This window comes from Apus apus, chromosome 17, assembly GCF_020740795.1.
Source record: "Apus apus isolate bApuApu2 chromosome 17, bApuApu2.pri.cur, whole genome shotgun sequence".
Taxonomy (NCBI): domain Eukaryota; kingdom Metazoa; phylum Chordata; class Aves; order Apodiformes; family Apodidae; genus Apus; species Apus apus.
In genome coordinates this window covers 1,928,524-1,955,452 of record NC_067298.1, presented here as the reverse complement: position 1 = coordinate 1,955,452, position 26,929 = coordinate 1,928,524, and the positions used below count along the sequence as shown (strand labels likewise).

The 26,929-nt window shown below is 47.2% G+C and overlaps 1 protein-coding gene across 1 annotated transcript; it reads left to right on the top strand.

Moving 5' to 3' along the window:
- Window positions 1-24,460, top strand: METRNL (meteorin like, glial cell differentiation regulator). The gene is made up of 4 exons (XM_051635084.1): window positions 1-240; window positions 5,999-6,387; window positions 22,508-22,567; window positions 23,497-24,460. Exons 1-4 carry the CDS (start codon window positions 140-142, stop codon window positions 23,811-23,813), a joined length of 867 nt encoding a protein of 288 aa, XP_051491044.1. The 5' UTR covers window positions 1-139; the 3' UTR covers window positions 23,814-24,460.
- Window positions 24,461-26,929: the final 2,469 nt, after the last annotated feature.

Below are 26,929 nucleotides of genomic sequence, written 5' to 3'. Positions count from 1 at the left end.
GAGCGGCGGGGCGCGGAGCCGGGCATGGGGTAGCGGCTCCGCTCACCATGTAGGCGAGCCCCGGGCTCCGCGCAGCGCTCCGCACCGCTCCGCACCGCCTTGGCACTCGGGCCCGGAGGTGGCGGCGGGGGGGGGGACCATGCGGGGACCATGCCCCCAGCTGCTGGGGCTGCTGCCGGGGCTGCTGCTGCTGGGCGCCGCGGCTCAGTACTCCAGCGACCTGTGCAACTGGAAGGGGAGGTGAGCAGAGACCCCCGCCGGGTGGGGAAGCCGGGGGGGCGGGGGGCACAGCAGTGGGGGCTGCCACATCCATCCCCGCCACATCCATCCCCGCCACATCCATCCCCGCCCCGTCGGGGGAAGAAGTTGGTGGCGAAAACAAAAGGGCGAGCCCGCCCGCTGCGGGGCTGGGGGGTCCGGCCGCGGCTCGGGGAAGCGGGGCGGCCCGGGGCGGGGAGCCGGGGCTGCGGGGGTTCGGCCGGCCGGCCTGCGGGCCCCGCTCCCGAGCCGGCCGCGGAGAGGCGCGGGAGAGGGATGGAGGGGCCAGGGAAGGATGGAGGGGCCAGGCAGGGCTGGGCTCCCTCTGCCCGGCAGCGCGGCTCGGTAGGATGGGAAGAGGAGGAGGGCGGTGCCGTGTCCGCCACCGAGAAGTTTCGTCTCCCCGCGGCCCTGAGCGCCCCGCGGGGGCGGCGGCCGCGCCCGGGGTCTCGGCGGGACCGGGGGGCGTCCCGGGCATCCCCCCCGCCCGGGATGGGAGCACCTGCCGCGGCCCGCACCGCTCGTCCCGCCCCGGCCCTTCCAGCCCGTCCCCGCGCTCTGCGCATCAGCCCCTGGCTCCGCTCCCTGCTCCCGAGGAGTCATCCCGCGCTTCATCCCGCGCTTCATCCCGCACTTCATCCCGCGCTTCATCCCGCGCTTCATCCCGCGCTTCATCCCGCGCTTCATCCCGCGCTTCATCCCGCGCTTCATCCCGCGCTTCATCCCGCGCTTCATCCCGCGCTTCATCCCGCGCTTCATCCCGCGCTTCATCCCGCGAGGACGATGATGAGCCCGGGGAGCCGGGGCTGGCCCAGCGGCCTCTCTCCTGATTTATTCTAATCGCGCCGGTTGTGAAAGCTCTCTAGTTCTCAAGTGTTTATCTCCCAAATTATCTTCCCTTTAATTGCCTGTAATCAGTTTGCCGTGTGTGGCTGGGTCTGTGACCTCCTCCACTGTTCATTTTTAAAAAGCAACGCTGCTAACAAGCGAGTGGTGCTGGGTCAGCCTTTCTGTGCTGGAAACGTGAAACGTTTTGACTCTGATGCTCTGCTCAAATCGGACTTTCTTTGAAGTGAAAGTTTGGCTAACTTGTATCAGTAGGGTATTTTCGAGTAGGGAGAATTCAAAGTGAGGAAGCAGCTGGATTGACTTCCAACATAATTATTTCTTAATTGTTACTGTCTGAAACATGCAGATGCTTGGTATTTACTTTGCTTCTGAACTTTTTTTGACTCTTGACAATTGATGTGTAGTTAATCCCAGGGAATCTACTTCAAGGCGAGTCTGTTTGGTGAGGACCAAACCTATTAGTTCTGTGGCAAGCTCCTAATTGTATCATTTTGCTTTACCAACCAACCCCCTCCACCAGAGCTGTACCTGTGCTCATCCCTAAGCATCCCAGCTGCAGGTACTCACCTGGACCTTACCACAGGGTAGGTAGTGCAGCCTGTTTTTTAAGAGACCAGTGACAAACCCCTGCAGTCTTGTCCTGTTTCCTTAATTTTGTCCCGTTTTCTTAGAGCAACCAGTGGCCAACCATGGCACTTGAGCAGAGCTGGAATAAGCAGTGCCTTGAGTACCAACTGACTAACTGAGGGGGTGATGCTTGGCAGAGAGGGGAAAGGTGACATATTATTTGCTGTAACTGAGTTTGGGGTGAGCTGGTGATGCAAGCCTGGACTCACTTGTCTGTTGTTCTGGTGAGCCAAAGTGGTGACAGTTTTGTTGGAGGCACGTGTGAGGAAGAGCTGCCCCCCTGCACTCACAGTTCAGTCTGGGGGGCTTCACTTGTGTGAGTCCTGGAGTCCAGGTGGGCAGGAGTCTTGGGAAGGGGTGAAGTAATCCAGGCTGGCTTTGGCCTTGCTGGTAGCAAACAGGTGTTGTCAGAAATGCTGGTGGTCCTAAGACTGTTAAATATCTGCTTTGTCCTAAAAGACCAGCAGAAAGGAAAGGTAAATTGATGTACCAGTAAATATCATCTAATGAAATAATTCAGTGTGGATACTAATAGCTGTGGGGTCAGAAAGGACTTTCTATGTGGAATATAATGTTTTGAGGTCATGTGGTGCTTTCTGCCTTAACTTATGGACTGGAAGGCCAAGATGTAGTCTTGCTTCCCACAGGGAAGTTCTAGATAGTCTTTTACTGGCAGATTTTACAGTCTAGTGATCTCCTACAGTAAACCTGAAGGTATTTTCTCATTTTTATATGCATTTCTATGTTAAAAACAATGATCTTGGAAGCAGAATATTCTGGATTTTTTTTTTTCCCTTTGCTTGTGGAGAAGTGATGATTTTCTAACCCTGAGCAGCATGAAGAGCTTGACTAGGATTCCTGTAGGCATCCCTTACGCTTCCAGGGAAATCTGATGCAATGCACAGCTTGACACCTGCAATTTAAGCACACTCAATAGGTCATAGCAGCATCTTAATAAACAGCTTGGCAGAGAGCTTCCAGGAAAGCTTTGTCCAGAAGAAGCAGGTGTGTGTCTGGTTATTACTCCTGCTGTAACTGCAGGTTTTCTTACTGCAAAGACCTCTTGATGCTTTGGGCAAACGGGCTTCAGTGACGTGCTGAGAACATGGTCTGGGGTTTCTGACTGTAGGCTGAAGGAGCAAGAATTCAGTTCTCATGTGGCTGCTGATGTCCATCCGTCTTGCTCCCTGCACCACTGGATGCTCTGGAGAATTCGTGCTCTCAAGCTTGTCATCCTTAATTAGATACTTCAAATTAGGAGCGAAAGTTCCCTGGGTTTGCTGAGGGGCACTGGGAGGATGTGGGTGCTTCTAGGGCTCTTCAGAGCATCTGTAATAGAATAAATAAATAGCTACAGTAGGTAATGTGAATATTCCTCCTGCTCCCTTTTTCTTTAAATAACAGCTGTTGCATGTTGCAGCCTAACAGCTCACTGCACAGGTCTTTGAGGGCAGGCAGTGGCAGGGGGGCTGAAAACAGCAAGGGAGAAAAGTGAGGAGACAAATGCAGTGGTTCAGGATGTCCTCATGGACTGGTGTGAGGAAGTAGTACTTGTAGAAGTCCCAATAAACCTCACAGATCTGAAAGGGAGGATGGATGGCTTGTCCATCACTGGAACCATGAAACAGCCACCCTTTCTCCTTGCCATACACTTAAATGAGCTTAAAAAAAGGTTCCTGCACCCCCATGATTTTGTGGACATGGTGTGTCTGATGATTAGCTAGTAAGAATATGACATGAAACAATCTTGCAGTTTGGTGACACATCATTTTGACAGAAAGCAAAGTGACAGGTTTTACTGGATGATGGTGGTTGCTGTTAAGTAAGGTGAGCATGTATTTTGAAATCTGTTTAACTTTTGAGTCATCCTTTTATTATAAGTCTTAATGTGTACAGGTACTTTGCTTGATGTATGTGTCTAATAGCATCACTCTTGCCTGTGGGATATAATTGGCTTTCAGAAGATAATTTCAGAGTCCACCCTGTTTTTTGTTTGAACAGCATGAATGTTTGAACAAAATGAATGTTAAGGCTTTTTTTCTCTGGCAGAAATTCACTGCCTCAGTGTTGCTGGGATCACTTGCAACAGCAGTTTCACTGCATGAGTTCAGAGTTCTGCCCCTGGTATCTTCCTTCTGTTTAAACACTCAGGCTTCAGGGTGTTTTGATGTCTTGAGTAGGAACAAGTGATGTGTGAGGTTTTTGGTCCTTTGCTGAAGGACGAGTTTTACACTCTTTAATTTTACTTAGTTACTGCTTGCACCTAAACAGAATTCTGGGTTTTCTGTTGAGTGGCATCATGCCCTTGCTGTGGTGAAAAGTGATTTTGTGGACCAGATGTGGATTTACAGTCAACTTGAAATATCCCATTGAAAGTTAACATTCCTGCATGTGTTAAGTACTACTTAATTTGAGGGCAAGAGACTAAAGGTCAAAACTTGTCCTCTTTTCTCCTCATCTGTGTTCTTGATGTGGCTTTCAAGAATATTCAAAAGCACATGTTTGCAGGCACTATTGTTATTAAATATGACTTTTTTTTTTCTGAGCTTCCTCATGTAACCTCTATCAAGTGGGTCACACTGACACTCACAATAATGAGTAATGTCAACAGTAAATGCAAACCATCTGGGTTTTTTGCCTTCTTTTACACATGGCTTCTTGTTACTTTCTAAATGCTGACATGAATTTAAATCCTGTTCAGCACTTGAATGAATCTTTGGGATGGGGAACTGTGCATTTGGAAGTTTCTGCTGAGAAACCAGAACTTGATGTCATTACTTGTGCTATGCTACAATATGTTCTTTGCCACAGATTTCCTGTGTAGCCTCAGATGAGTCACTTAATCCTTTTAATTTCTTTTTTGCCCTGTCTTGGTTCATCTGCCTGCAAGTGGGAATGTTGTAAACCTTCCCTGAAGTACTGCAGAACAGAGCTGTGAGCAGCGTTGAAGGGTCTTATTTTGGACAGTGCTCTAGAGGCACAGAGTGAAAGATGTTTACATTTGGGAACTAGGGATGCAAAGTGTAGGAGGAGAAACGAGTGATGGAGTGATTTACTCATCCTGGCATAACAGGTTTGTGACAAGACAGGGACTAGGACCAAAGGATTTTTGCCTTATGACCCAAACGCTGTAACCAATAAACTCAGCTTCCCACAACTTTTTCTTTCTGCAGTGTCATATTAGTGCTTTGAGTTGATCATAGAGCCTGTGGAGTTGGTCCAGCATCAGTGACAGGCACCCAGGGTTGTTTGGAGCTGTCCTCAGTTCAGGCTGTGGGCAAACAAATCATGAGGCTTTACTAGTCACCCTGCTTTGAGCGTGGCAGTTTGCTCTCCTCTCCCTGGCACTTGGCCCTTGGATCCCTGTGTTGCTCTCCTGTCCCACCTCTGGTCACCACCCCCCCAAAATGGCTGTTGAGGGTTAATTTTTTGCCATGGTGCTGGGTAAGGACACAAGACTGAAGGTGCCTCTGTGCCCCAGTGGTAGTAACTGGCCATGTGTTCTCTTTGCTGAATGCCTGTAGCTGTGTCTGCTCAGAGCCCATCAGAGCTGGGCAGTAAAATGATAAGCTGAGCTTAAACTTCATACTGGGGAGAAGTGAGGGAGCACAGTACAGACACTGGAGAAAGAAGCATAGCTCAGTGCTTCCCCAGCTATGACTGGGCACTGCAGGGTCTTCTCCTCTCTCCCTGCCTCAGTTTGCAGACTGGGGCTGCCCAGCAGAGGGTATCAGCAGCACCCAGCGCATCCCTTTGCTCCAGTTCACAGGGTGAGCCTGGCATGCCTCCCAGTTTCAGAATACAGACTTGGAAAGGGAACAAAGGACTTGGGGAAAGGTGGAGTGTGATCTTCGAGGCTGGAGGAGGTGCTGATTTAAGGCACCAGGGAGGAAGTTCAAGCGTCCCTGTTTTCCTTAGTAGGCACCAAGTCATTTGCCACAGCTCAGCTGATGGGCAGCGACTGAGGCTGTAGTAATTTAATGGCTTTTGATCATGTGTTTATATCCTATTTAATTTTGAAGTCAATTACTAGTGGTTTGACTTCTTCTTTTGGGAGATGATTTAAAGCTGTCCTGTAACATTCAGGTTGCATTCTTGCAAGAGACAAGCCCTTCTGACCACTGCTGAGCTGGATGGGCTGATTCTCAGTACTGTCCCAGGTCTCCTGCATTTGTTGGTTTGTGTCTTTGAAGGTTTGAGGTTATGACCATCACATTGCTACCTCTGTCATTTCCCTAACTTTTCTCCTTCTTTCTTCCCCCAGTGGCTTAACTCACGAGTCTCACAGGAAGGATGTTGAACAGGTCTACCTCCGCTGTTCCGAAGGGTCCATCGAGTGGATGTATCCCACGGGAGCACTCATAGTCAACCTGCGACCCAATACTTCCCCTGCCTCTTACAAACATTTGACTGTTTGCATAAAGCCCTTCAAGAACTCTGCAGGAGCAAATATTTATTTGGAAAAAACTGGAGAATTGAAACTCTTGGTCCGAGATGGAGATCGCAGCCCCAGCAAAGTCTATTGCTTTGGCTATGACCAGGGGGGGCTGTTTATTGAGGCCACCCCCCAGCAGGACATTAGCAGGAAGATCACAGGCTTCCAGTACGAGCTGATGAGCAAGGGGATTGCATCTGATTTGCACACAGTTTCTGGTGAGTCCTGGGATGTCGGTCAGATTTTAACACACTGTGTTGGATGCGTAACAGATGGCAGAGTGAGTGGGAAAGAGGTTGGCTCAGAGTTTCATGTGCTTTTAAGGACATGCTTTATAAACAGGCTATTGCAGAATAATATTTATTTTTTTTTTCTGTTTGGTTTGTTGTTGTTGTTGTTGTTGATTTTTGGAAGCTGGTAGCACAGGCTGATTTCCAAATTATTTTTTAAGGGCTACATGGCAAACGATTCTCCCCTTGTGGGAGTGGGGTGGATCACAGGAGCTGGATTTACCCTACAATGAACTCCAGCCTGAACTGGGCTTCTGAGCCTCGCTCTTAGCAGTTTTCTAACTACTCCTTCACTCAGGTTTTAAGGCCGTGCTGCATGTTTGGAATAATAAACATTTAAACAAGAAGGAACTCCTTTTCCGTGTTTGGTTTTTTTTTTTTTTCACTGAACTAGTGCTGCTACTTGCTGACCTAATTTTATTTATTTATTTGGTTTTTAACAAGGAAAATGGTGTGTTCCTTCCTCAGCTCTGCCTCTTACACTCTTGGCATTACTGTGCCATGGCAGAGCTCTCCAACAATACTTTTGAAGTGCTGGTGTTGTTTTCTCTCTCAGCCACGATGAAAAGAAGGTTTTGCAGGGAGGAGTTTTAGGCCAAGGAAAAGCTTGTAGGAAGGAGGGGTGGATCAACTGAAAGAGTTTACAAGCCTGTGAAGTCTGATGCTAACTAGCGAGGTAAATACCGTTTGGGAACAATAGCTCTAGGTGTAACCTAGTTATGCAAATCAATTAGACACTTTGAGAAGCAAAACTGGCGTTTGTGGGGTGACAGCGGGAGGGGAAATTCTCTTTAGACAGGGATATCTGGTTCATGCATCTCCTGCATTCAGAATTGCCTCTAGCTTTTATCCCTAGGAAGGGAGATTTCCAGAATAGCCTGAGGAGTAGCAGGTCTAGGGTACTTTGTCCCGAATGACTGCTGAGGTTTCGAGGTTTAGGTATTTTAAGTGGCCGGGGTGGCAACTGGATTTCTCTTTTGAAATGGTAGGGAGTGAAAGCAGCCCCGGAGCGGGGGGAGGAGTGTCCTCACTGCACACTTGGAATGATTTGGCCCAGGGTAAAACCCGATGTAGAGTGAGCCCAAGATGCTGTAGGTGGGCTCTCCGGATCCCAGGTGCCACCTGCTTTCCCTGGGATGCTGCTCGCCAAGCCGTGCTGGGGCTGGTTCAGCTGCACCTTCCAGGCACTGCAGCCCTCAGCCTTCTTCTGGGAGAAGGGATTGCAGAGCTTGAGTCCCATCCTCTCCCCTTCCCTGCCTCCCTTCCACGCCAGGACTCGGGTTGTACGTTTGTGCACATCAATTCACTTATTGTTTTTTTCTTTATTTTGTTTATTTTTTTGGCACATCTCTTGGTTGGGCTGAGATGGAACAGTTCTTAGCTCAGCAGGGTGGTAGTTGGCTGAGGGCTAATGCAGTAACCCCAGTAACTGACAGATGGCGTGTTTGCCATTAGAACAGATACCTATAAACATTCAAATATTCAAATATTTCAGTTGCCCCCTTCAGTCTTGCCCTGTGCACAACTTGCAGCTTCATGTCCAGCGTTCTGCATTTTAAGCAGGTTTCTGTGCTGCTGCCTGGTGCAAGTGCTGCAAAAGAAGCAGGGGATCTGCTGCAGGGCTGTTTCCCCACTAAGACCGTTTCTGCAGAGATGAATATGCTGTGCAGAATGTTAGCTATGTAGTGAAATTCCATTGCAGAAGACATTAAATACATTGTTTAATCAGTTATTTGGAGAATGTTCCCAGATTCAGTGCTTCTTTCTTTGACAGGCTGTGAGGATGGGGACACAGGCAGGCTGGTGACAAGTCACTCAAACGTACCATGAAAAGTCCTATACTTCTTTTTTTTCTTTTCCCTCCCAAAAAAAGTGGAAGTTGCTGTTGCATCTAACAAAATAATAGGCAAGAAATAGTGCTTATTACTGCTGTTTCTAGTTTGCACATAGATATGGTTTTTCCTGAGCTGTGCTCAAGTCAAAGGCCTGGCTGCTGGCACACTTCACACCACAAGCCAGCACCAACTGCAGTGTTTTTAGAACGAAGTGCTCTTCATTCCACATAAAGTCTTCGGGGTTTTTAGAGCTGATGGGTGTTTTCTTCAGAGACTTTCAGAAGTCAAACTGAGGACTGAATCCAATTACAGCCTTCCTCTTTGATAGGCGTATTAAATCACTTTTTCTCCGACTGCTGTATTTTCAGCTGTAACAGACACTGGCTGAATTTCAGTGCTGTCTTATAAAACAATGTGGTAGGCTCTCTGCTTCACGCTCCAAGTGTCTTGTTTGGACAGAAGAAGTTTTTTAATAGTTCATCAGCAGAGGCTTCAGGGCAAACTAGGGATCTCTATTGTCTCTTAAATTATTTGTCTTGCCTCTTTTTTTTTTTTTTTTTAGGATCCCCAGACTCTGGGGAGGGGTGGGGGGGGGTGCAAACATGATGAAAATGCCATACATGACTCTTTCCACTACTCAGTCAGATGAGCACTTTTATTCTCCTATAAATATCTATATGTCTGGGGAAACTGCCAAATAGCTGCCTTGTGAGGCTTCCATAGAGCAATATATCTGGGGCTCTTTGCAGTTAGTGGACCTCTTCTGTAGCTACTTCTGGTTTTGCTGTGAAGCCTCCAAATAAATGCCCTTCACTGAGCTGTGCTTATGGAGGGGAAGTTAACCATCAATTGCCTGGAATCTCTGGTGACTTCTTCATCGGAGAGGAGGCTCAAGCCAGAGGCAAGTGCTGACCTTAAAGGAGCTGCAAGCTGGATTGAAGGTTCTGCGTTTCTCTCCAGCCATACTTCTGTCCCTGGGTCACAAAGGTGGCTCAGGGTGTTGTGGCTGTTGCAGGCTGGAAAAACGAGCTGGCTGAGCTCGGAGCTGCAGGGTGGGGGAGTGAGGAGCTGGCAGGACGTGGGAAGGGGTGACACAGACCTGAGCTGCTGCTGCAGGCAGAGGTGAGATGTGCTGGGCAGAGCAGGCTTGTGCATTTCCTGGGCTTGCTGGGTGCTGCAGGGACCCAAAGTCACAAATACTGCCTTATTGTCTTACAACTGCAGAGTGGGTGAAATGCCTGTTATAAAAGACCCAGGTGTGGGACTCAGTAATCCAGCTCTTTTCCTTGTGCAATAACTACTCCCTAACAACTTCTAACTCGCTAACAACTTTCCCTAAATGTGTGTTTGTTTCCTGATGATAATTATTGCACTCTGCCCTTGAGTTTACTCTCTCTTCCTAACCTGGCATCCCAGCTCTGATTAAAGAATATAAGTCATCTGTTTAATACTTTAATGACCTGTTGTGTCCTCAGAGTCCTGACATTGCAGGGTGCATCAACAAATCAGCAATGCTTGGCAGGGTGCCTGTGGTTTAATTAGAAAACCTCAAGTTTTATTAGTTTACAGTCATTCTTTCCCACTTAATCAGAATCTAGCAAATAATTCAGTAGAAAACATGCACAGGTTCTGAATTGGCCTTTCCCTTTTCTAGGGAAGGTTGGGTGACAGAGTGTAGCCTTACAGTTTTCCAGATGTTTGAGGTTTAACCCTTTTCTTGGCTTTGAGTTTGCCTTAGCACATTCTCCTGGGGCTTCCCTAACTGTAGGAAATATTGGTTGTACACTGATATGTTTTGATTCAGATTGCTGAACTTTGGTATGGGATAGCTTTTTCTTTGATAGTAACCAGCAAACAAGCACATTTCTGGGGGGTTGTAGTTTCTTAAACTGGGAAGAGGAGTGAAGGCAGACGTGCTACAGTGATTGTCACCATATAATGGGAGTGAGTAGTCCCTAAGAAGAGTCACCTTGACAGTTCAGATGTCCTGGTGGGTGTGTTCTCTTGATACCCAAAGTGTTGGGTGACTGAAAGTGCTTTTGATTTTAGATTAGGTTTTGGATTGAACCCTATTCATTCTCATCCACACTGATGGTCCATTAACTTCAGCTCTGAAGCCTTGGTGTTTGCCCAGCTGAAGAACTGAGGCACTGTGACATTTTGGCCCAAGGCCATCTGAGAAGCAGTAGAACTTGTTTAAGTTGTTGAATTCTGTTGATTCTAATAATTTCTGCTTCTGCTGGAAGAAAATACTCTGGGTCTCTCCTATACTGGCAAGTAGATGGAGGTTTTGGCAAAAGTGTTGTTTGGCCATATGGTTCCTAGAAGTTTTCTAAAGATGTTTGACCCACGTGAGCATCTCAGCTATAGTGGAGCATGTGCCTGGTCTCCCTCTGCCTTCCACCACAGCAAGCTGCTTGGATTAAATTCCTATGAAAAGCAGGAAGGCCCCTTGAGAGTAATTTGCTTTTTAAGTTCTTCAGCTTCTGCTCAACTAATCTGAAACAAGAATCTGTAGGTTTGACCTAACACTTTGGAGAGGAAGGTCAATCCTCTTCCTCCCCTCCCACCAAACAAGCTTTATTTTGTTACCTAAAGTCTGTGTTTCCAGAGTGTCCCTTCCAAGCTCTGGATCCGGATTTATGTAAGCTGAGTAGTTTGCTTTTCCCATTGCATGCTCATGGGGATGTCTGTAATTTGGTTGTTAGAGCTCAGGAGGTAAACTGAAAGCCCTTTCATTACCCACCTGCTTTTGTGTAGTAAAAAAGTAAAACTTTAACAAAAATGTCCCTTTATCTTGATGGCATCTACTCACTTAGTGCAGGTTCTAGTAACTATTTTATATGTTTTCTTTATTAATGCTGGGTACCTGGCTAAGAATATTTATAGACAGGAGGTGCAGCACTCAAGTGGGTGTCTGAAAAACAAGGCAAAACTGGATAAATCCAGTTAACTAATGAAGAACAGTATTCAGCTATTTCCTGTATGCTGTTAATTCACTGGCCTGAGAAAACAGATTGAAAATTAAGACATCTCAGAAGTATTTGGGCTATACCAGTGTTTCTACTAACAAATGGCTTTCTGAAGCACCCCTCTTAACTTCTGATCCTTAATGCAGCTTGGGGTTGGCAGAGGTGGGGCACCCATATCTCTGCAGGTCTTCTCCCAGAGTGCTGTTGTCAGCAGCTCCTAATCTCCTGCTTTTCTCTAGTTGCTCCCAAGTGTCTATTTATTTTTAACATTTATTTCTTAGGGGCTGCATGTGCTGCTCAGCTCTGTAGCCTGAAGCAGTAGATGCACTGGTTTCTTTTTCACTTCTCACTGGAGTGGAAACATCCTTGCTTTTCATCCCAGAGGGGGATGAGCAAGGATCTGTGTCAGGCCTGCCGTGTGGAAATCACTGGTCCCCACTCTGCTCATCTCTGTTAGCCAGAGAGGTGCTGGGAAAAGGCACTTGGAACACTGAAACTGGAAGTCCCCAAGACCATTATGCTTAGCACAGGTTCTGCTGGAGTCACCACGACCATCTGAGATGTCGGTACCGCGCTGGGTGGCAGGAGCAGGGCTGGGGATCCCAGTACCCCCCAGTTTCCTTCACTGGATAAAACTCTCATTCCTCTGGGAGTTAAACTGTCTTAAGAGTAAAAAAGCAAATCTGAGCAGAGTCTGGGTTGGTTTGCACAGAACCAAATTCTTACTGTGCTCTTCCCAGCCGGATTTGCTGGCAAAAGGCAGGAGGAGCAAACCAAGCCCAGGGATCTGCTCTGCACCCCTGAGACCACGGGGTCTGGGTGGCACCTGGGGCAGGCTCTCCTGCAGCTGAAGCTTTGCTGCTGCTTCTGTTGCTTTTTCTCTTTAACAGGTCAGCAGCAAGTTTTGAGAGAAAACCACCAGAAAAGAGCCTTAAATACAGTTCAAAAAAGACTTCAATTACTTGCCTTGTAAGGGACCATTCTGACACTCCTACTTTAGGAGATGGTATTTTCTGAATAGTTTTTTGTGCTCTCACCCTCAGGAAGGTTTTTTGTAGTGACTTTGATGTCTTTTCCCATAGTGAAGTATGATACAAAGCTTGATACAAAGTCACTTTTAAGGAAAGATGAAACAGCATTCCCTAATCCCTTATGTATTTGAAAAAGCACTTTTTAAGCTAGTTTTTGAGGGCATTTTGAGTGTCATGGGTCAGCATCTAAACTGGTCAGGCTGGCTGCTGTATAACAGAGCATGGAGTGGGATTAATTCTGAGGAGCTGGAAACCTGCCCTAATTGTTCATGTGCCCAGTGTGGTCAGATTTGCAGCAAATGATTGACTGGAGGGAAGAGTTTGAGAGCAAAGTTTTCGGGTTTCTACCTGTGTGAAATGATTTCAAGGTGCAGTTCTGGTGCTCAGGGGACACACATGCTCTTACACCTCCTTAAATTGAGCATGAGTGAGGTTTTGGGGGTCTGAGCCCCAAGCAGGTGAAAAAATGTTGAAGGGAGAAGCCTTCACCTCAAAAAACCAAAGTTGGAGGGATGCCCTAATTTAATCTCTCCTTCCCCAAAATAAAATGAGCTCGAGAGCAGTCTCCTCTGGCCCTGCTTGTCCTTTGATGTTGCCAAGACAGTAGTTGGTTTTGCAGTGGGCAGAGAAGGTGACAATGGAGCTGCAATGATAAATACACAGCTGCAGGGGAGAGGAGGGCAGAAAACAGCTCATTTTTGCTGGAGTGGCCACGAATGCCGTTAGCTTATTTCTCAGCTCAGTGGGCAGTCAAAACCAATAAGCAGTCAGGTGTATTGTCTGGGCAGCTGGGGCTCTGCTGCGCTCTGACCTTTGTGTATTGCAGGAGATAGTCCCACAAACAGATTTGCAATCCAACCCAGTTGCTTGGCAGTCTTTAATAATGCTCTGTGCCCGCTCTGCAAAACTGTTTAGTTTGCTGATTCCTGAGGCTGTAGTTAAAGAGGGGATGGGAGGGTGGGGGAACCACATTCCTCTTCCTCCACCCCCCCCTGCCCCTCTTCCCCAAGGAATAAGAAACTTAATGAAACATGGGCCAAATTTTTCCTGTGTTAGGGCCTTGGTTTGCAGGACAGAACAGTCTCTTTTGTCCTAATCTGTTGTAGAAGCCAGAAAATATACACTGTAATATTGCACAGATACTTGGATGCTGCCCTGGACCCCGTGATGTTCTAAATCTGACCTTGGGAGGGTTCATACTGGGTCAGGAAAGGTGCAGCTTTGATCCAGCAGTAGCTTCTGCTGCTGATCCAAATTTGTGGAAGGGCTTTTTTGTAGAGCTTGTATGGGCACCTCCTCAGGTATCTTTCTGCACTCCTCTGATAACTTCATATATGGGCTTTGGGCATTGACTCCTGCAACAGGCTCTGGTGTTTGCCCATGTCCTTTCTGGCCCACAGCCCTGCTGCTGGGAGACTTGTGGTGGTGGTTAGTGCTGGGCTATGCAGATGGAGCCTGGCCTGGCTTTCCATTCCTTTAATCCCCCCAGGATCTTTCCCCTTTGTATGGGATGCACCTCTGCCCCTCCAGAACTGTTAGTAGCTTTACACCAACCTCATCTATGTGTAAGTGGATGTGAGAGATTTAAGGCAAAAAGAAGAAAAAAGTCCAGGCTTATGTAGGTGAATGATTTAATGTGAAAAATACACGTGTGCTGTTAAGTAAAAAACATGTACATATCTTCAAGCTTTTCCTGTTATGAATGGAAAACTTTTAGTAACTTTTTTTGGGTTGACTGAACAGCATTAAAACATTGAAGATCTCACTATGTGAGATGTAGCCTTTCCACATTCTCCCTCAAGAATAGGCTGATCAAATCAATGTTGTTTAAAAATGAAAAAAGTCCTTGGTTCTTCAGAGCTCTCTCACATACCCCAAATAATTTTATTTCTAGAAACAGGAAGGAGAAGAACCTGTGTGAGGGCACATATTTTGCCTTTTTTAATTAAGATTCACTTAATCTTTGATCTGTCATTACTTCACTCTCAGGGTTTAACTTTAACCAGCCACTTGTCACTTAATTCTATTGCCCTGCTTCATAGGAGGCATTAATGGCCTGGACTGAGGAGGCAGGGGAGGTTTGTGCTCCTGGTGGGTGGCCAGCCTGGTGCTGGCTCCAGCTTCTCTGGCCCTGGCAGGGGCAGAAGAAGCTCTGTCCCCAGACCTGTGTGTCTGGCTGCACTGCTTCCCCCAGCACTGGGGTAAAAACCATCAGACTGTTTGATTTTCTCCCCTGCAAGCACCTCCTGACACCTCAGCTGAGGGTTCTCTTGGCTCTTGGGACAAAGCCAAATGAGACACCAGATCTTGTGTTTTCTCAGGTCAGATTGGTGTGTGCTTCCACCTCTCTTTGGGATGACTTTTTTCTTTAGAAGAAAAATGAAATCTTTTCAGAGTGAATTTTGGAAGCTCTAAATCCTTCTGGGTTTTAAGCAGTAGAAATCCTTGCGTGGTCCTGCAGCCTCCTGTGTGGGGCAGCCAGGAGGGAGGTCCTGCCCCTGCCCTTCCTCTGCTCCATGCTCAGTGGAGACCTAAGGAGCTCCTCAACTGTCTGGAGGCACCTCTGCCTTCCAGCAACTCAGCCTGCCCAGCACTTCCCATTCCTAATCCCCCTTGGCAGCAGCAGTGGGTTCAAGGAAGGAGCGAGATGTTTTCTGTGAGATAAACAAATATGTATGTATTTTTGATTGGTGTCTTGGGTACAAACAGCAGGAGGAATTCCCAGCAGTTCCCTTGCTGTCTGCTTTTCTCTTTAATCACATTTAGGAAGGGGAGAAGGAAAGCAAAGACATGGCAGATCACAAATGCTGCTTGCACAGAAATGTGGACTCAAAACATTTGCAGACTCCTCTTGCTTGCTGGGCTCTCTCTTTGCCACTGCAATTCAGACAGAAGGAATGTAACTGAAAAATCTGATCTGCTGAGTAGGGCTTTTTGGACACCATGCACTGCAAGCTGGACTGTAACTGAGGATTTTTATAGGTCTGATGATGCCGTGGGTAAGTGCAGGGGCTGGGCTGGAAGTTGGCACCTGTCCTGTTACTCCATCGCTGCCCACCCCAGCACCAAGGCTTTGCCATGGCAGGATGGGAACCCAGCACTTCTGGGTGAACACTGCTCTGGGGCTGAGGGGCTGGAGGGACAGGGTCAGGGTGGTGATGGAGATGGAGCTGTGCCTGTTGGCACATGGTGGGAGGGTAGGCAGGAAAGGGTGGGAGATGGTGTTTGGGATGGGCATAATTCTTTCCTGATGGAGCAGTAAGCTGCCCAGAGGAGGTGGGACAGGAAGACGTGTCTTGAAGAAATGACACTTCTCAGAATTTCTCCTGCCTTGGTGCAACTCTTGCATGGGCCTGGAGGTAGAGTTGGATAGTGTCTAATGCTGCTTAAATAAAAACTGCTCTGAGGGGTTTTTTTCATTAATTTTAAAAAATTTTTAAACAAATGGCTGTTTGTGTTTCTAGCTGACCTTTCAGCTCATTTGTTAGCATGGGTGCTGCATCTTGGACCAGCACAAAGGCACTGACTCTGCAATCCCAGAGGATCCTTCCATGCTCTGTAGCTGCTGAGCCAAGTTTCATTTTGAAAGCTGTTGCAAATGAAGCTTGCCCAGTACCAAATCCCTTCCTCACACTGTTTACATAAACAGTCATCTTTGGTACTTAAGCACTTCAGTACCCTTTTGGAAGGCATTTCTGTGAAAAGATAAGCTTCTGCTTTATGATCTCTTGTCTTCATGTTTCTCAGAACACAAAGGTCATCACATCTCCAATGGTGAGGTTACAATATGCTTTTTTATTTTTTCTTTGCAGGAAGGAAGTGGTATTAACTCAGTTCTCTTGGCAGAACCCATGCCACAGCATGTGAAAGTCTGCATTTCATTACACTTCTTTGCAGGTTTAATTTGTTCTTGGCCAGTGTCTGTATTTTCCAAGTTACTTCTGGAAACTTGTATGTATGTGCAAGTTGTACTGAATGTGTGAAATGGGTGAAGTCAAAGAGCTGGAGCTGACACTTTCTGTTCTGAAGAGGTGACATCACCAAAGGCCCTGCTTCATGTGGGGAAGTCAGGGGAGTCAGGGTCCATTGCAGCATCATGGTTTTGGTCCAGCTGCTGAATCACCATCTTGTCCCATACCAAGTCTTTGCTGTGCTTTGGCTGTAGGAGAAGGGAGTCTTGGAGTTCTGTCTCTTTGCTTATGATCCTTGTCTTGAGCTGCCTTTTCTGCTCAGCACAGGGACTCAGATTCATTTTCTAGCAAATATGGGGATGAATTCTGCTACCTTCAGAAGAGCACTGAACTCTCACAGTGTGTTATTCGTGGCATTACCCTCCTATTTATGGCAGAAGCACAATCCCTTGGGATCCCGTGTCCAAGGCTTATTGAGCCAAGGGGCTGGGAGTAGCTCAAGTCTTGTCTTTGCTCCCTGACTTGGCACTTTCCTACTGACAAACTGGCTGAAGTGCAGTGCTTGCAGAAAGTCCTGTAATCCTATCCCATCCAAAGACAGGAAAACGTTGTAACACAGAAGAGTGATGAGGGAGCTCCTCTGTGAGTTGTGGCCAGGTGTCAGGAACTTCCAGCCCAGCTGGGGAGATGCTCTGTGTCATCTGGCCATGATTTCCCCCTCTGCCTGGCTGCAGGTATGCTGCTGAATGCAGGTGTGCTGGGTGCAGCCCTGCTGCCCTCAGCTCCCAGCCAGCACCTCCAGTTCAAACTGGAGGTGCACTGATGTGCGGATGCATTGGTGTAGTTTGGATGGTGTTTCTGGAGGAGGGGGGGGTTGTGAGTGTTTTGAGGTTGAACATTATTTGGCTTGCTCAGGAAGAGCTTTCTGAGGGGATCAGGAAAGTCAAAGGTGTATCTAGAAAGGAGATGAGGAGATGACCAGTCAAAGCCTTGTAAAGCCAGGGTGGCTGTCAAATTCTTGTCTCTCTCCACTGCAAAGCAGCAGATCTTTTTTACTTGGTGTATGGGCTGGGAGAGGTTTGTTTCATGGCAGAAGTATTGCCTCTTCAGAGAGGAACCCTAGGAAAACACTAGGAAGAAATCATTACAAGGATTTATTCCAATTTTTAATTAGTTAAAGCAGGATCAAGGCAAGACTTATTTTTTTCTTGCTCATATGATGTTTGCCCTTAAACTCTTCTCTCCCAGCTACATCACTGATCCAGTAATTGACTGAAACAGTCATTTCTGCTTAGGACTCAGAAAAATGATTGAGAAATGCACCATCATTGGAGAAACCCCACCTCTATTTTTATGATTGCCCTCAGAAGTTTGTGCTCCTGTTTCCAGGAAGGAGCCTCATCCTCTGATGCCCTTTCCAGTACAGTTGCAATTACAGACCTGCCAGGAAGAACTTGAAGGGTGTGGGTGGGTTCTTGGGTTCTTTTTTTGTTCTTTGGTTTTTCTTTTCTTTTTTTTTGTTCCATAGGAACTAACTAATGGTGATGTCAGGCTGAAAGCTTTCATCTGGAGATGGGTCTGCTGTGACCCTGCACTGGTACATCTTGAGGTGCTGCAGCAGGGGCTGGTTTGGCTTAAATCAACCTGCCCTGTGATGAGGCCCAGTTGAATCTCTTCTGCTAAGTATGCAAGAAAAAAGGCTACTTGTTTTAATCCAAAGGTTGAAGCCTAGAACAAACAGAAAATAATGTTCCAACCCTGCCTGGGCCTCCTCAGGAGCTTATGATACATAAAAGGTCTGATTGCCCTTCAAAGGGTTGTTCAGAAGTACAGACCTGTGGGTGATGTATGCCACGGAAACTGGGAGGGCAGATAAACCACCTTGTTTCCCTCCCCCACCATCCACACCTCTACCACACCGCCCGCCCGAGCTGCTGAGCAAAACCAAAGGGTATTCCTTGGTGAAGTGGTTTTCTGCACTGACTTTGGGCTGAACGTGTTCACCTCTGCTGACAGGCTGCCTCTCTTCCTGAGCAGTGATGTATGCTCAGCAGAGCCTACCCAGAGATGTAGGGTGGATGGAGAAGGTCTTCTGAGCCTAGTAAGTGGGGCTTTGGGACACTGTGTAGAGACCTGCAGCCTGGTTCATCTGGTCTTGAAAGCTATGAGGTTCTGGAGTGTGTTGAGAACAAACGTAGGGCAGAGGAGACTTCTTACATATGGGCTGGAAGCTGGTTTTGGGGCAAGGTGAGGTCAGCCGGACCCATGGGTGGCTGCTGAAACACAAATCTTTCAAAAGAAGATCAGGCCCATTCATGTGGTTTCTATGGTGTCTGCAGCCAGAGCCAGCACGTCTCACTCTGGCTGTGTCCTGCAGGGAGCTGTCATCCTTAACCACGATGATGGCCCTTCAAATAACCCTCTTCTTCTTTCTTCAGAGGATAGAAATGTCTTAAACCAAGGGAGGAAGGTCTGGAGTCTTATGTGAAGGACTGGAGTTGTGTGTGTGTGTGCTGAGTGAGGAAGGCAACACCTCCCCACAGCTCTCGAGGCAGAAGGGACTCACTAAATAGCAGCACTACAGATGCCCCTAAATCCATCCCCAATGTTGGGGATCCTTTCTAGACAACTTCACTCCCTGGTGCTGAGCTGGGGACCTTCTGGAGCCCATGGCATCTCCTCAGGGCACATCCCTCTCCCTTTCTGAGTGTTTCTGCCTCCCCGTGGAGAGGGCCAGCACCGTGTTTGAGAAAGCTGTTGGCCAACAAGTGCAGTCTATTGTTAGTAGCGCCACGTCCTCCTCGGTAACATCAGGTTCAGAGGGCAAATCGCTCAAAGCAGCTGGGACATGACTGCTGGCTCGTGAGGAATGATGTAATTACATCTCCCTCTGTGGGGAGGTGAATAGAGAGGCCTTCGGAGGCACTGGGCTGGGGTGGTGGAGGGAGAGGGCTGCCTCAGGTTACTTCAGGTCAGATACTGTCAAAATCCATCAAAGGCATTCCCAGGAGAGCCGGCAGCCGACGCGCACAATGCGGGCTTTATGCCACCGCCGGTGGGGTTGAGTTATAGGCATCTGGGCTTTAGAGGCCTTCAATAAAACGCTGCTTTTCTCTCTTCTTCTTGGTTTTTTGGTGTGGTTTGTTTTTTTTTTTTCCTTTTTCCACCCTTCCCCTGCTGCTGTATGAATTAAGGCTCTTTGGCTTATCGAGTTTAAAGGAACTGGAGCAGCTGAGGTTGATGTTGTTGTTGTTGCAAGTTCACAGACTTGTTTTTTGGACACGAGAACCTGGGCAGGCCTGGGGACGTCCCCGGGGAGTTGGGCACCTGGCAAACACAGCCCTCTTGTTTGGGAACCCAGCCCGTTGCCCCGGAAAATGAACACCTTCACCTGCTGTGCTTTTTTGTTTTGTTTTGTTTTCTTTTTATAGTTAGAAGGATGTTTCCCAGTTTAGCCTGAGGTGTCTGTGTTGTTCTGACTTAGGGATGGAGGAAAACACCTGCCGCCCAATCCTGGAGCGAGCCAGCATGGAACTGCAGCAAAAATCAGTAACTTGTGGCATAAACACACAGATACCTTAATGACCATGATTCAAAAGAAAGTGTAGGCATTGCCTCATCGTGAGGATTTTGTTTCTTTTTATGAGACTGCATAGGAAGGAGGCTTTGGTTGTAGGAGTGAATGTTATTTGCTTTTTAATGGTCCATTTCCCTCGGCAGCAATCCTTCACGACTCGCTTTCCATCTGTGCTTGCATACCTTGTTTTTGCCACTTGCAAGATCTATTTGATACTCTGTGAATGCACATGTGGGAGTTGTTCCACAGAAGAGGATTTCTGTACTTCAAATGTCTAGTATTGCAGCGATGGGTGGTGGTAAATGGTTGTTAAATAAGCTTGCACGCCAGCAAACTGCTGTGAGTCAGCGTGGATCTCAAGTAAGTTTTAAGTAATGATCTAGTGTGAGCAATGCTGAGCACTTTTAATTTCCTTTTGCATTTAAAAAGTATGCAGGAGTTTGCCTAGAGTCCACAATTAAAATGATTCTGTGTATATGTGGAGATTTGTTAATTTGATTTATTATAGTGTCAGTCTGTTTAAATGGAAGGAACCACTTTTAAGTATTTTGTTTTTAATCTTCAATGCTGTTGCTTGTGGTGCTCTCCTTTGGGGAACAAAAATGCCTTAGTCATTTTGGTTTTTTCAGTTTTCTGGTGGGGTTGGATGAACTACAGAGATGTCTGGTCTAAACCAAGACTGTTTTCATTTAGACTTTAAAAGGCCAAAATGTCTTTTTATTATTAGATTTTTGCAGAGCAAAATATCTGAAATCCGGTGTCTGAAATCCAGCTGTTTATTTTTGAGGATGTTTGTCAGTTGTGTTCCGTTTTAGAGCTTCTCTCAGTATCCAAATGCTGTAGGATGGACTTGGGTCTGCAAGTTACCTCCATTTGGTTGCTCCAACTCAGGTCCTGATCAGAGAGAGGCTGGGGACCAGGGGCATCCACCTGCCTGAATTTGGTGGGTGCCATGAATGAAATGGCTCTAGAGTAGGATGTTATGTGACATGTAATTTTCTCTGTCAGATGAAGAGTGGATGCTTGGTCTAGCTACTACTCAAAATCTGTTGAGTCTAAAAATTAAAATGTCTTCAAACTGAATTTATTGTAATACTCCAGTTTTGCCCAGGCTTTGCCTGGCTCTGTATTTCTCATATTAGACAGTTTCCAAACTTTTCCAAAATAGAGAGCTGAAATTATATATGGGGAAATGAAGGGTGGTAAAGGCTGACGTGTTTCTGAAGGCCCTGGAGTCATTCAGACACAACTAAATACTAATGCCTGGTTCATCCAGATGCTTTAACAAAACTACTTTGCCTATTGCTTGTCTCTTCTTTTGGAGCTTTTTAACCTTCTTGAATTATTCCTTCAAATATCCCTGTCCAGAAATGTGCATTTTACGTTCTCTTTAATCCTATTAAACAGCGTGTTACACTGTGTATTAATCATCTGACTGGAGCAAATCTGGTGGATTTGGTTCAATAATCCTTCTTTCTGGATCACTGCCTTTCTGGGACCTTGGAAAAATAAAGAGCTTTGCTGTGTCTTACGTTAAAGAAAGGCTTGTGCTGTCTTAACAGAGGAAGGCTAATAGAGCTGAGGGTTGTAGGCACCAGCTACTCCTTGTTTAGACTGCTTGAAATGCACTTCTTAGTGCAAGGGATAAACTTCTCCGGGAAGCAGGCGGGGGTGAGAGGAAGGGTGTGACTGTTTGGGAATCTGGTAACTAAGTGTTTTCAGATGCTGAGGTTAAAAAATGAAATTTTTGGGGGGGATGGGGAGGAGGGGGGGACTGCATGAAGAAATGCGCTGCCGCTCCAGCTCTTCAGCTCCTCTCCAGCCCCAGCCTTTGCTGGAGCCTTTTCCTGTTCCAGGCAAAGCAGCCCACTTGGTGTGGTTTCATTTTGCCTCAGGATGCCATGACTGAAAGCTGTGGGCTCTGAGCCTCGGGCTGGGGCTGCCAGTGGACAGACTTAATTAGCATCTCTGGGCAGGGCAGGCCCTGATAGTAAGCAAATTCCTGAACTCAATGGGGTATTATAGAAACATCTGTACTGCAACTAGAGTACCTTCTCCTCAGAAATAGCTGGCTGAGTACAAAGAGGAGCCACATTCTTGCATTGATTAGATTAGAGCAGATATCCAAATGTTTCCAGCAGTACAGGAAATGGTCTGTGTGCTGCTTCAGCTCCAGCAGATACAGCCTCGAGTTTCCGCTTTGCCTCGACGCCCTCAAACACATGTGCTGGGTTGTTTTTTTTTTTCCCCTCCCCTCAGTTGCCTCCCCCACTCCGTAACCTCCTGGATCTTTGATGTGGTGATAAACTAAATGGCTTGTGAAATAGCCCTTGATAGAGATTGTCAGAAAGAAGCTTTGCCATATGAGTTTAGAAGGCACATGATCTTCAAAGCCTTTGCCAGAGCTTTGAATTTTCCAGCAGAGCACGCTGCAAATGTGCCCAGTATCAAAACATACTTTGCAAAAGTGCAGCGAGTGTGTGGGGTGGTGGCTAGATAGTATATCCCAGCAGGAGCCTTAAAGAGATCCATGTTCCTGCTTACATACCCAGATCTCCTGAGGACTGGGGTTAGCCTCCATTTCTTGTAACGCTGCTGAGGCCTGACAGGTCCACCTCCTGTCCCTGTGTCTTGTGTGCCCCCCATTTTTGTTCAGTTTAAATACTGGTTTATTTAATTACTATAGTCTAGTCCTTTGCTGACTCTGACCCTCTCTTTCCAGCTCCCTGCCGACCATGCAGTGACACAGAAGTCCTCTTGGCTGTCTGCACTAGTGATTTTGGTGAGTTGTTGCTTCCCCTCTCCCTCCTCCCACCCCCACTCGAATGTGACATCCACAAACACTGATGGACACCCACTTAGGTGTGGTAACTTCTACCAGCAATAAGTGCTGGTTTAAAGGGGCTGTGTGCGTGGGAGGAGGACCTGATATGAGGGACATCAAAGCCGTGTGCTTGGCTGGCACTTCCCCGGGGGGGACAGAGAATGATCCAGCAACCGAAAGTAAAAGATTTGGGTGCATCTAGGAGAGGCCTGCACTTGCTGCCCTAACACAGGCTGTTGACCTAAAGTTTCAATAAATTCTCCCTGCTTTTAAAGGGTAAATTATTATCAGCTGGCATCTGTCATGGCTGAGGAGCAGATGGTACCTCGTCAGGGAGCGTTACGCACGTATCTTGTTGCTAGAACTCTTTATCATGATTGATGCTGCTCTTCTGATGTAATTCTTGTGTTTACATTTCATATGTGGGTGCCCTTTGCTGGACAGGTTACAAATATAAACTGTAACAAATAACAGAATCATAGAATGGTTTGGGTTGGAAGGGACCTTAAAGACCATCCAGTTCCAACCCCCTGCACGGGCAGGGACACCTCCCACCAGCCCAGGTTGCTCCAAGCCCCATCCAACCTGCCCTTCAACACTGCCAGGGATGGGGCAGCCACAGCTTCCCTGGGCAACCTGGGCCAGGCTCTCACCAGCCTCAGAGTGAGGAATTTCTTCCTCATGTCCAACCTAAATCTCCCTATTCCAGTTTTAATCCATATGCTGGAGGTTACTCATATAATCAGCTCTAAAAATAAGGACCAAAACTGGGGCTGCTGCAGTGAAATCAGTTCCCCTTGAGCCTGGTTGCATGGGGCTGAGTTTGGAGCTGGTTCTTCCAGAGGAGTTCTGGGTAACTCTTCCTGATGTCCTTTGTCTGTTTGCAGTGATCAGAGGCTCCATTCAAGATGTAACAAACAAGGCAGAAGAACAAGAATCCATCATTCACGTTGGTGTCAACAAACTGTACAGGCAGAAGAGCAAAGTCTTCCAGCTCACGAGGGAGAGCGGGAACTGGCGAGGACAAATAAAGACCCTGCTGGAGTGTGGGGTGAAACCAGGAGATGGAGACTTCCTCTTCACAGGCCGCATGCACTTTGGGGAGGCCAGGTTGGGCTGCGCCCCCCGCTTCAAAGACTTCCAAAGGATGTACAAAGAGGCAAAAGACAAGGGGCTAAACCCATGCGAAATTGGCCCCGATTGAAATCCCCTGTTTGGCTGAAGATCTCCTGGAGCCTTTGGCCAGGAATATTTCCTGGCTGCAGTGAAAACTCTGAACAAAACTGCTAACTGAGAGCATGGACAGATCTGGAGGCAGGCTGAGCCCCCAGGACACGTCTGCAGCCTGTGGGGCTGTTGGACTAAGGAAGCAAAGAGGTACGAGCTCAGAAGGCTGCCAAGCAAGCAAGGCTGGATTTTTAACCAATCTTGTCCTTATGAATTAAGTTATTATATTTTTTTAGTGACTTCCTTAGGAAAACAAACCAAGAAAACTCCCATGTCTTAATAAAAAAACCCAAATGAAAGCCAACATGCCTTTGTATCTTTTTAATACTAATTTTTAAAAATGTCTTAAGCTGATGTAGCATTTGGTTTGGCATATCCTGTATAAATGGCCAAGAACGTGATAGAGCAAGGAAAAAAAAAAAGAACATCTTAACATTGATGCTTTGTAAAAAGCTTGGTGTACAATTCAAAGTTGTTTCTTATGACAGAAATTTATGGAGCCAAACTCTTGTGTGTGTGTTCTTCTTTTTTATTTGAAAGAATGTACAATCGCTGCCTGCAATTTTTTGTCCAGGCTGGCAAATTCTTTCCATTCCAGAGAAATAAAGGTCCCTGGATTTGACACATGCTGTTTAAAATCTTTTTTTTTTTTTTTTTTCTTCTCTGTAAGGCTGATCTCAGCTAGTCCAGATGTGCTCATAGATCAATTCTGGGCAGCTCACTTCTTTTGTGGCTTCTCTGAGCAGAAACAGTTCCTGTGAGGCATTGGGAACCGCAGTGTTTTTCAAAGGGGAAGCATGAGCTATTTTTGGAGATTTTCAGACACGTGTCCAGGCAAGGCTCTGAAGTGTTGTTCTCTCCAAAGCCTATGGGGTTATTTTGGGAAGGGCTCCAAAGAGCAGGCTGCCCCTTCGTGTTCAGCTTGAAGCTTTTAATTGTGCTGGCTTGGCCAGGTGGATGTTGGTGCCTGCCTGCGAGTCCCGGGGCCAGGACCAGGCCACCTTGTGAAAAATAACACTTTATTAAGGATGGGTCACTTCTGCAGGCAGTGTCTGACAGGAGATACAGTAGCTCTCCCCCCTTGCTCAGTCCCATCATTCCCCAAAACACTGCAGTTCATCACTTTAATGGTACCTTTCCAAAGATGTTTAACCTCTTGCCCATGTTTATTCTTCAGTGCTTTCTGCTGCTCCAACTTTTATTTTAGGCCATCAGGTTCTTTAAATAGAAAGTTTCCACTTAGTGACTCTTCTTGCCTCATCCCTCGTGTCTCCTTCATGTAACTTGTTTTGGAGCCTTGGTGAGGGTGTCTGGAGTGACTCAGACAATGATGGTCTTCTCGGGTGGACGCAGGAGTTGTAAGATGGATGGGACAGAGATGCCCCACAAGACTTACCAGGGGTGAAAAAACTAGGATTGTACCAACATATTGGCCTGAAGTGGAACCAAAATCCCTCTGAAAGTATTTCTGTAGGTTTCTCTCAGCGAGGTTTGTTCTGTGGGCCTGTTTCTTTTATCTGCACTAAAATGATCCTAAGAGGCTCCAGGGGACTTTGACTACTTCTGCAAAGACCTTTAAACCCTCTTTAGCACCATCTACATGCTGCTTTCCCCCTGGCTGCCTTCCAGCCTCCTGAGAGCAAAGCACCAAACCCACCATCCCATTCTGTATGGCTCCTCCTGTCCTACTTTGAGTTTCAAGAGAAGCAGGAGAGGGTTGGTGAGGGGAGAGATTATTCACTCTTTGTCTCCTCCAGCCCCTCTTCCATGGCATTGCTTCCACTTTCTGGGACCTCAGCTCAGCCTTTGGGAGGCTTTGAAAAATGATTCTGTGATTTAGCAGTGGGATAATAATTCCCAGGTACATCTAAGGTGGCATTTCAGAAGCCCTGTACCCAACCTCTCCTCTCCTATTGTGTTCCATGAGCTTTCTTCAGTGCAGTGGCTGCTGGCAGGGTGAGGAGAGAACACCATGTTCCTGGAATTGTCTCCAACCTGCCCACTCTCCCTGTGTGAGGCTGCAGGATTGAGGGGAAGAGGCTGAATTAAATGTTCAGCTAGTATTTGTGAGGGCAGTGCTAGCAAAATACAAACTGTCAGGGAGGCTTTGGCCCTGGAGCTTCAGCTTTGGCTGCAGTTTGATTTTTATGGCAGTTTAAGCTGTTTGTAGACCTTTTTTTTTCCTTCATACCCTTTGAAGCACTTGGAGCCAAGCACTGAACTGGTGCCTGCCCTTACTCCAGTGTCTTGTTTGCCTGTCCAAGGAGTAGGGCTGTGTGTTCCTCCACTGGTACTGGCTCTGCTCCCTGCTGAGTTGCTTTCCTCCAAGAAGCTGCCTGTGTCCTGTCAGCTCCTTGGAAGTCCTCAGCAGGAGAGGAAATGTCACCCTGCTTGTTTTTGCTCTTCTTCAGCTCCACAACAAACTGCTGAGCTGCAGAGCTGGAGGGCTCTCTAGTGGGTCCCTGTCCATCACAGTGGCAGGTTTGCACCCCTGCAATTATGGAGCATTGGAGGGAGTGGCTGGATGAGCAATAACTCCACTCAGAGCCCAGTCCTTTAATCAAAGTGGCATTAAGATCTTGCTCTGCAGCATTTTCTCTCCACCCCACCACCCTTGTCCCTGTCTTGGGCCTTGCTCACTGCAGGTACCCAGGCTGGCTGATGTGCCCCATCCACAGCAGCTCACCAGTAACTGCAGGGCTCCCTCCTGGCCATGGGGCCTGATGTCACCTCTCTCAGTCACTGAGGTGTCTATGCAGTTTACACAGCAGCAGCTGAAGGAAGGGATTCCACCCACTGTCCTCAAATCTGGTTCCCAAGCACCCTTCAGTCTGTGAAACATGATTACAGCTGGAGCTACCTGGCACCAGAGGGCAGATGAAAAATTACTATATTTGCTCCCATGTGCTGACTCAACTCTATAATGAGCAGCAAATGCTACATTGGTGCAGCATTATGTGTGGGCATGCCTGTTGCCACCTAATGACAAATCTTGGCTGAAGGTGAGGGAGGACAGAGGTGGAGCAGGTGCTTGCAAAGCATCACGTTCCTTGCAGCAGTCTGAAGATGAAGGGCTTCCTCTTGGTACCTCAT

What these genes read in the sequence shown, in the direction of transcription:
- METRNL (XM_051635084.1), top strand. Translation starts at nt 140, where the DNA reads ATGCGGGGACCATGCCCCCAGCTGCTGGGGCTGCTGCCGGGGCTGCTG. An exon ending in CTGTGCAACTGGAAGGGGAG is followed by an intron (nt 241 to 5,998) that starts GTGAGCAGAGAC and finishes TTCTTCCCCCAG; the next exon opens with TGGCTTAACTCACGAGTCTC. An exon ending in TGTCTGCACTAGTGATTTTG is followed by an intron (nt 22,568 to 23,496) that starts GTGAGTTGTTGC and finishes GTCTGTTTGCAG; the next exon opens with TGATCAGAGGCTCCATTCAA.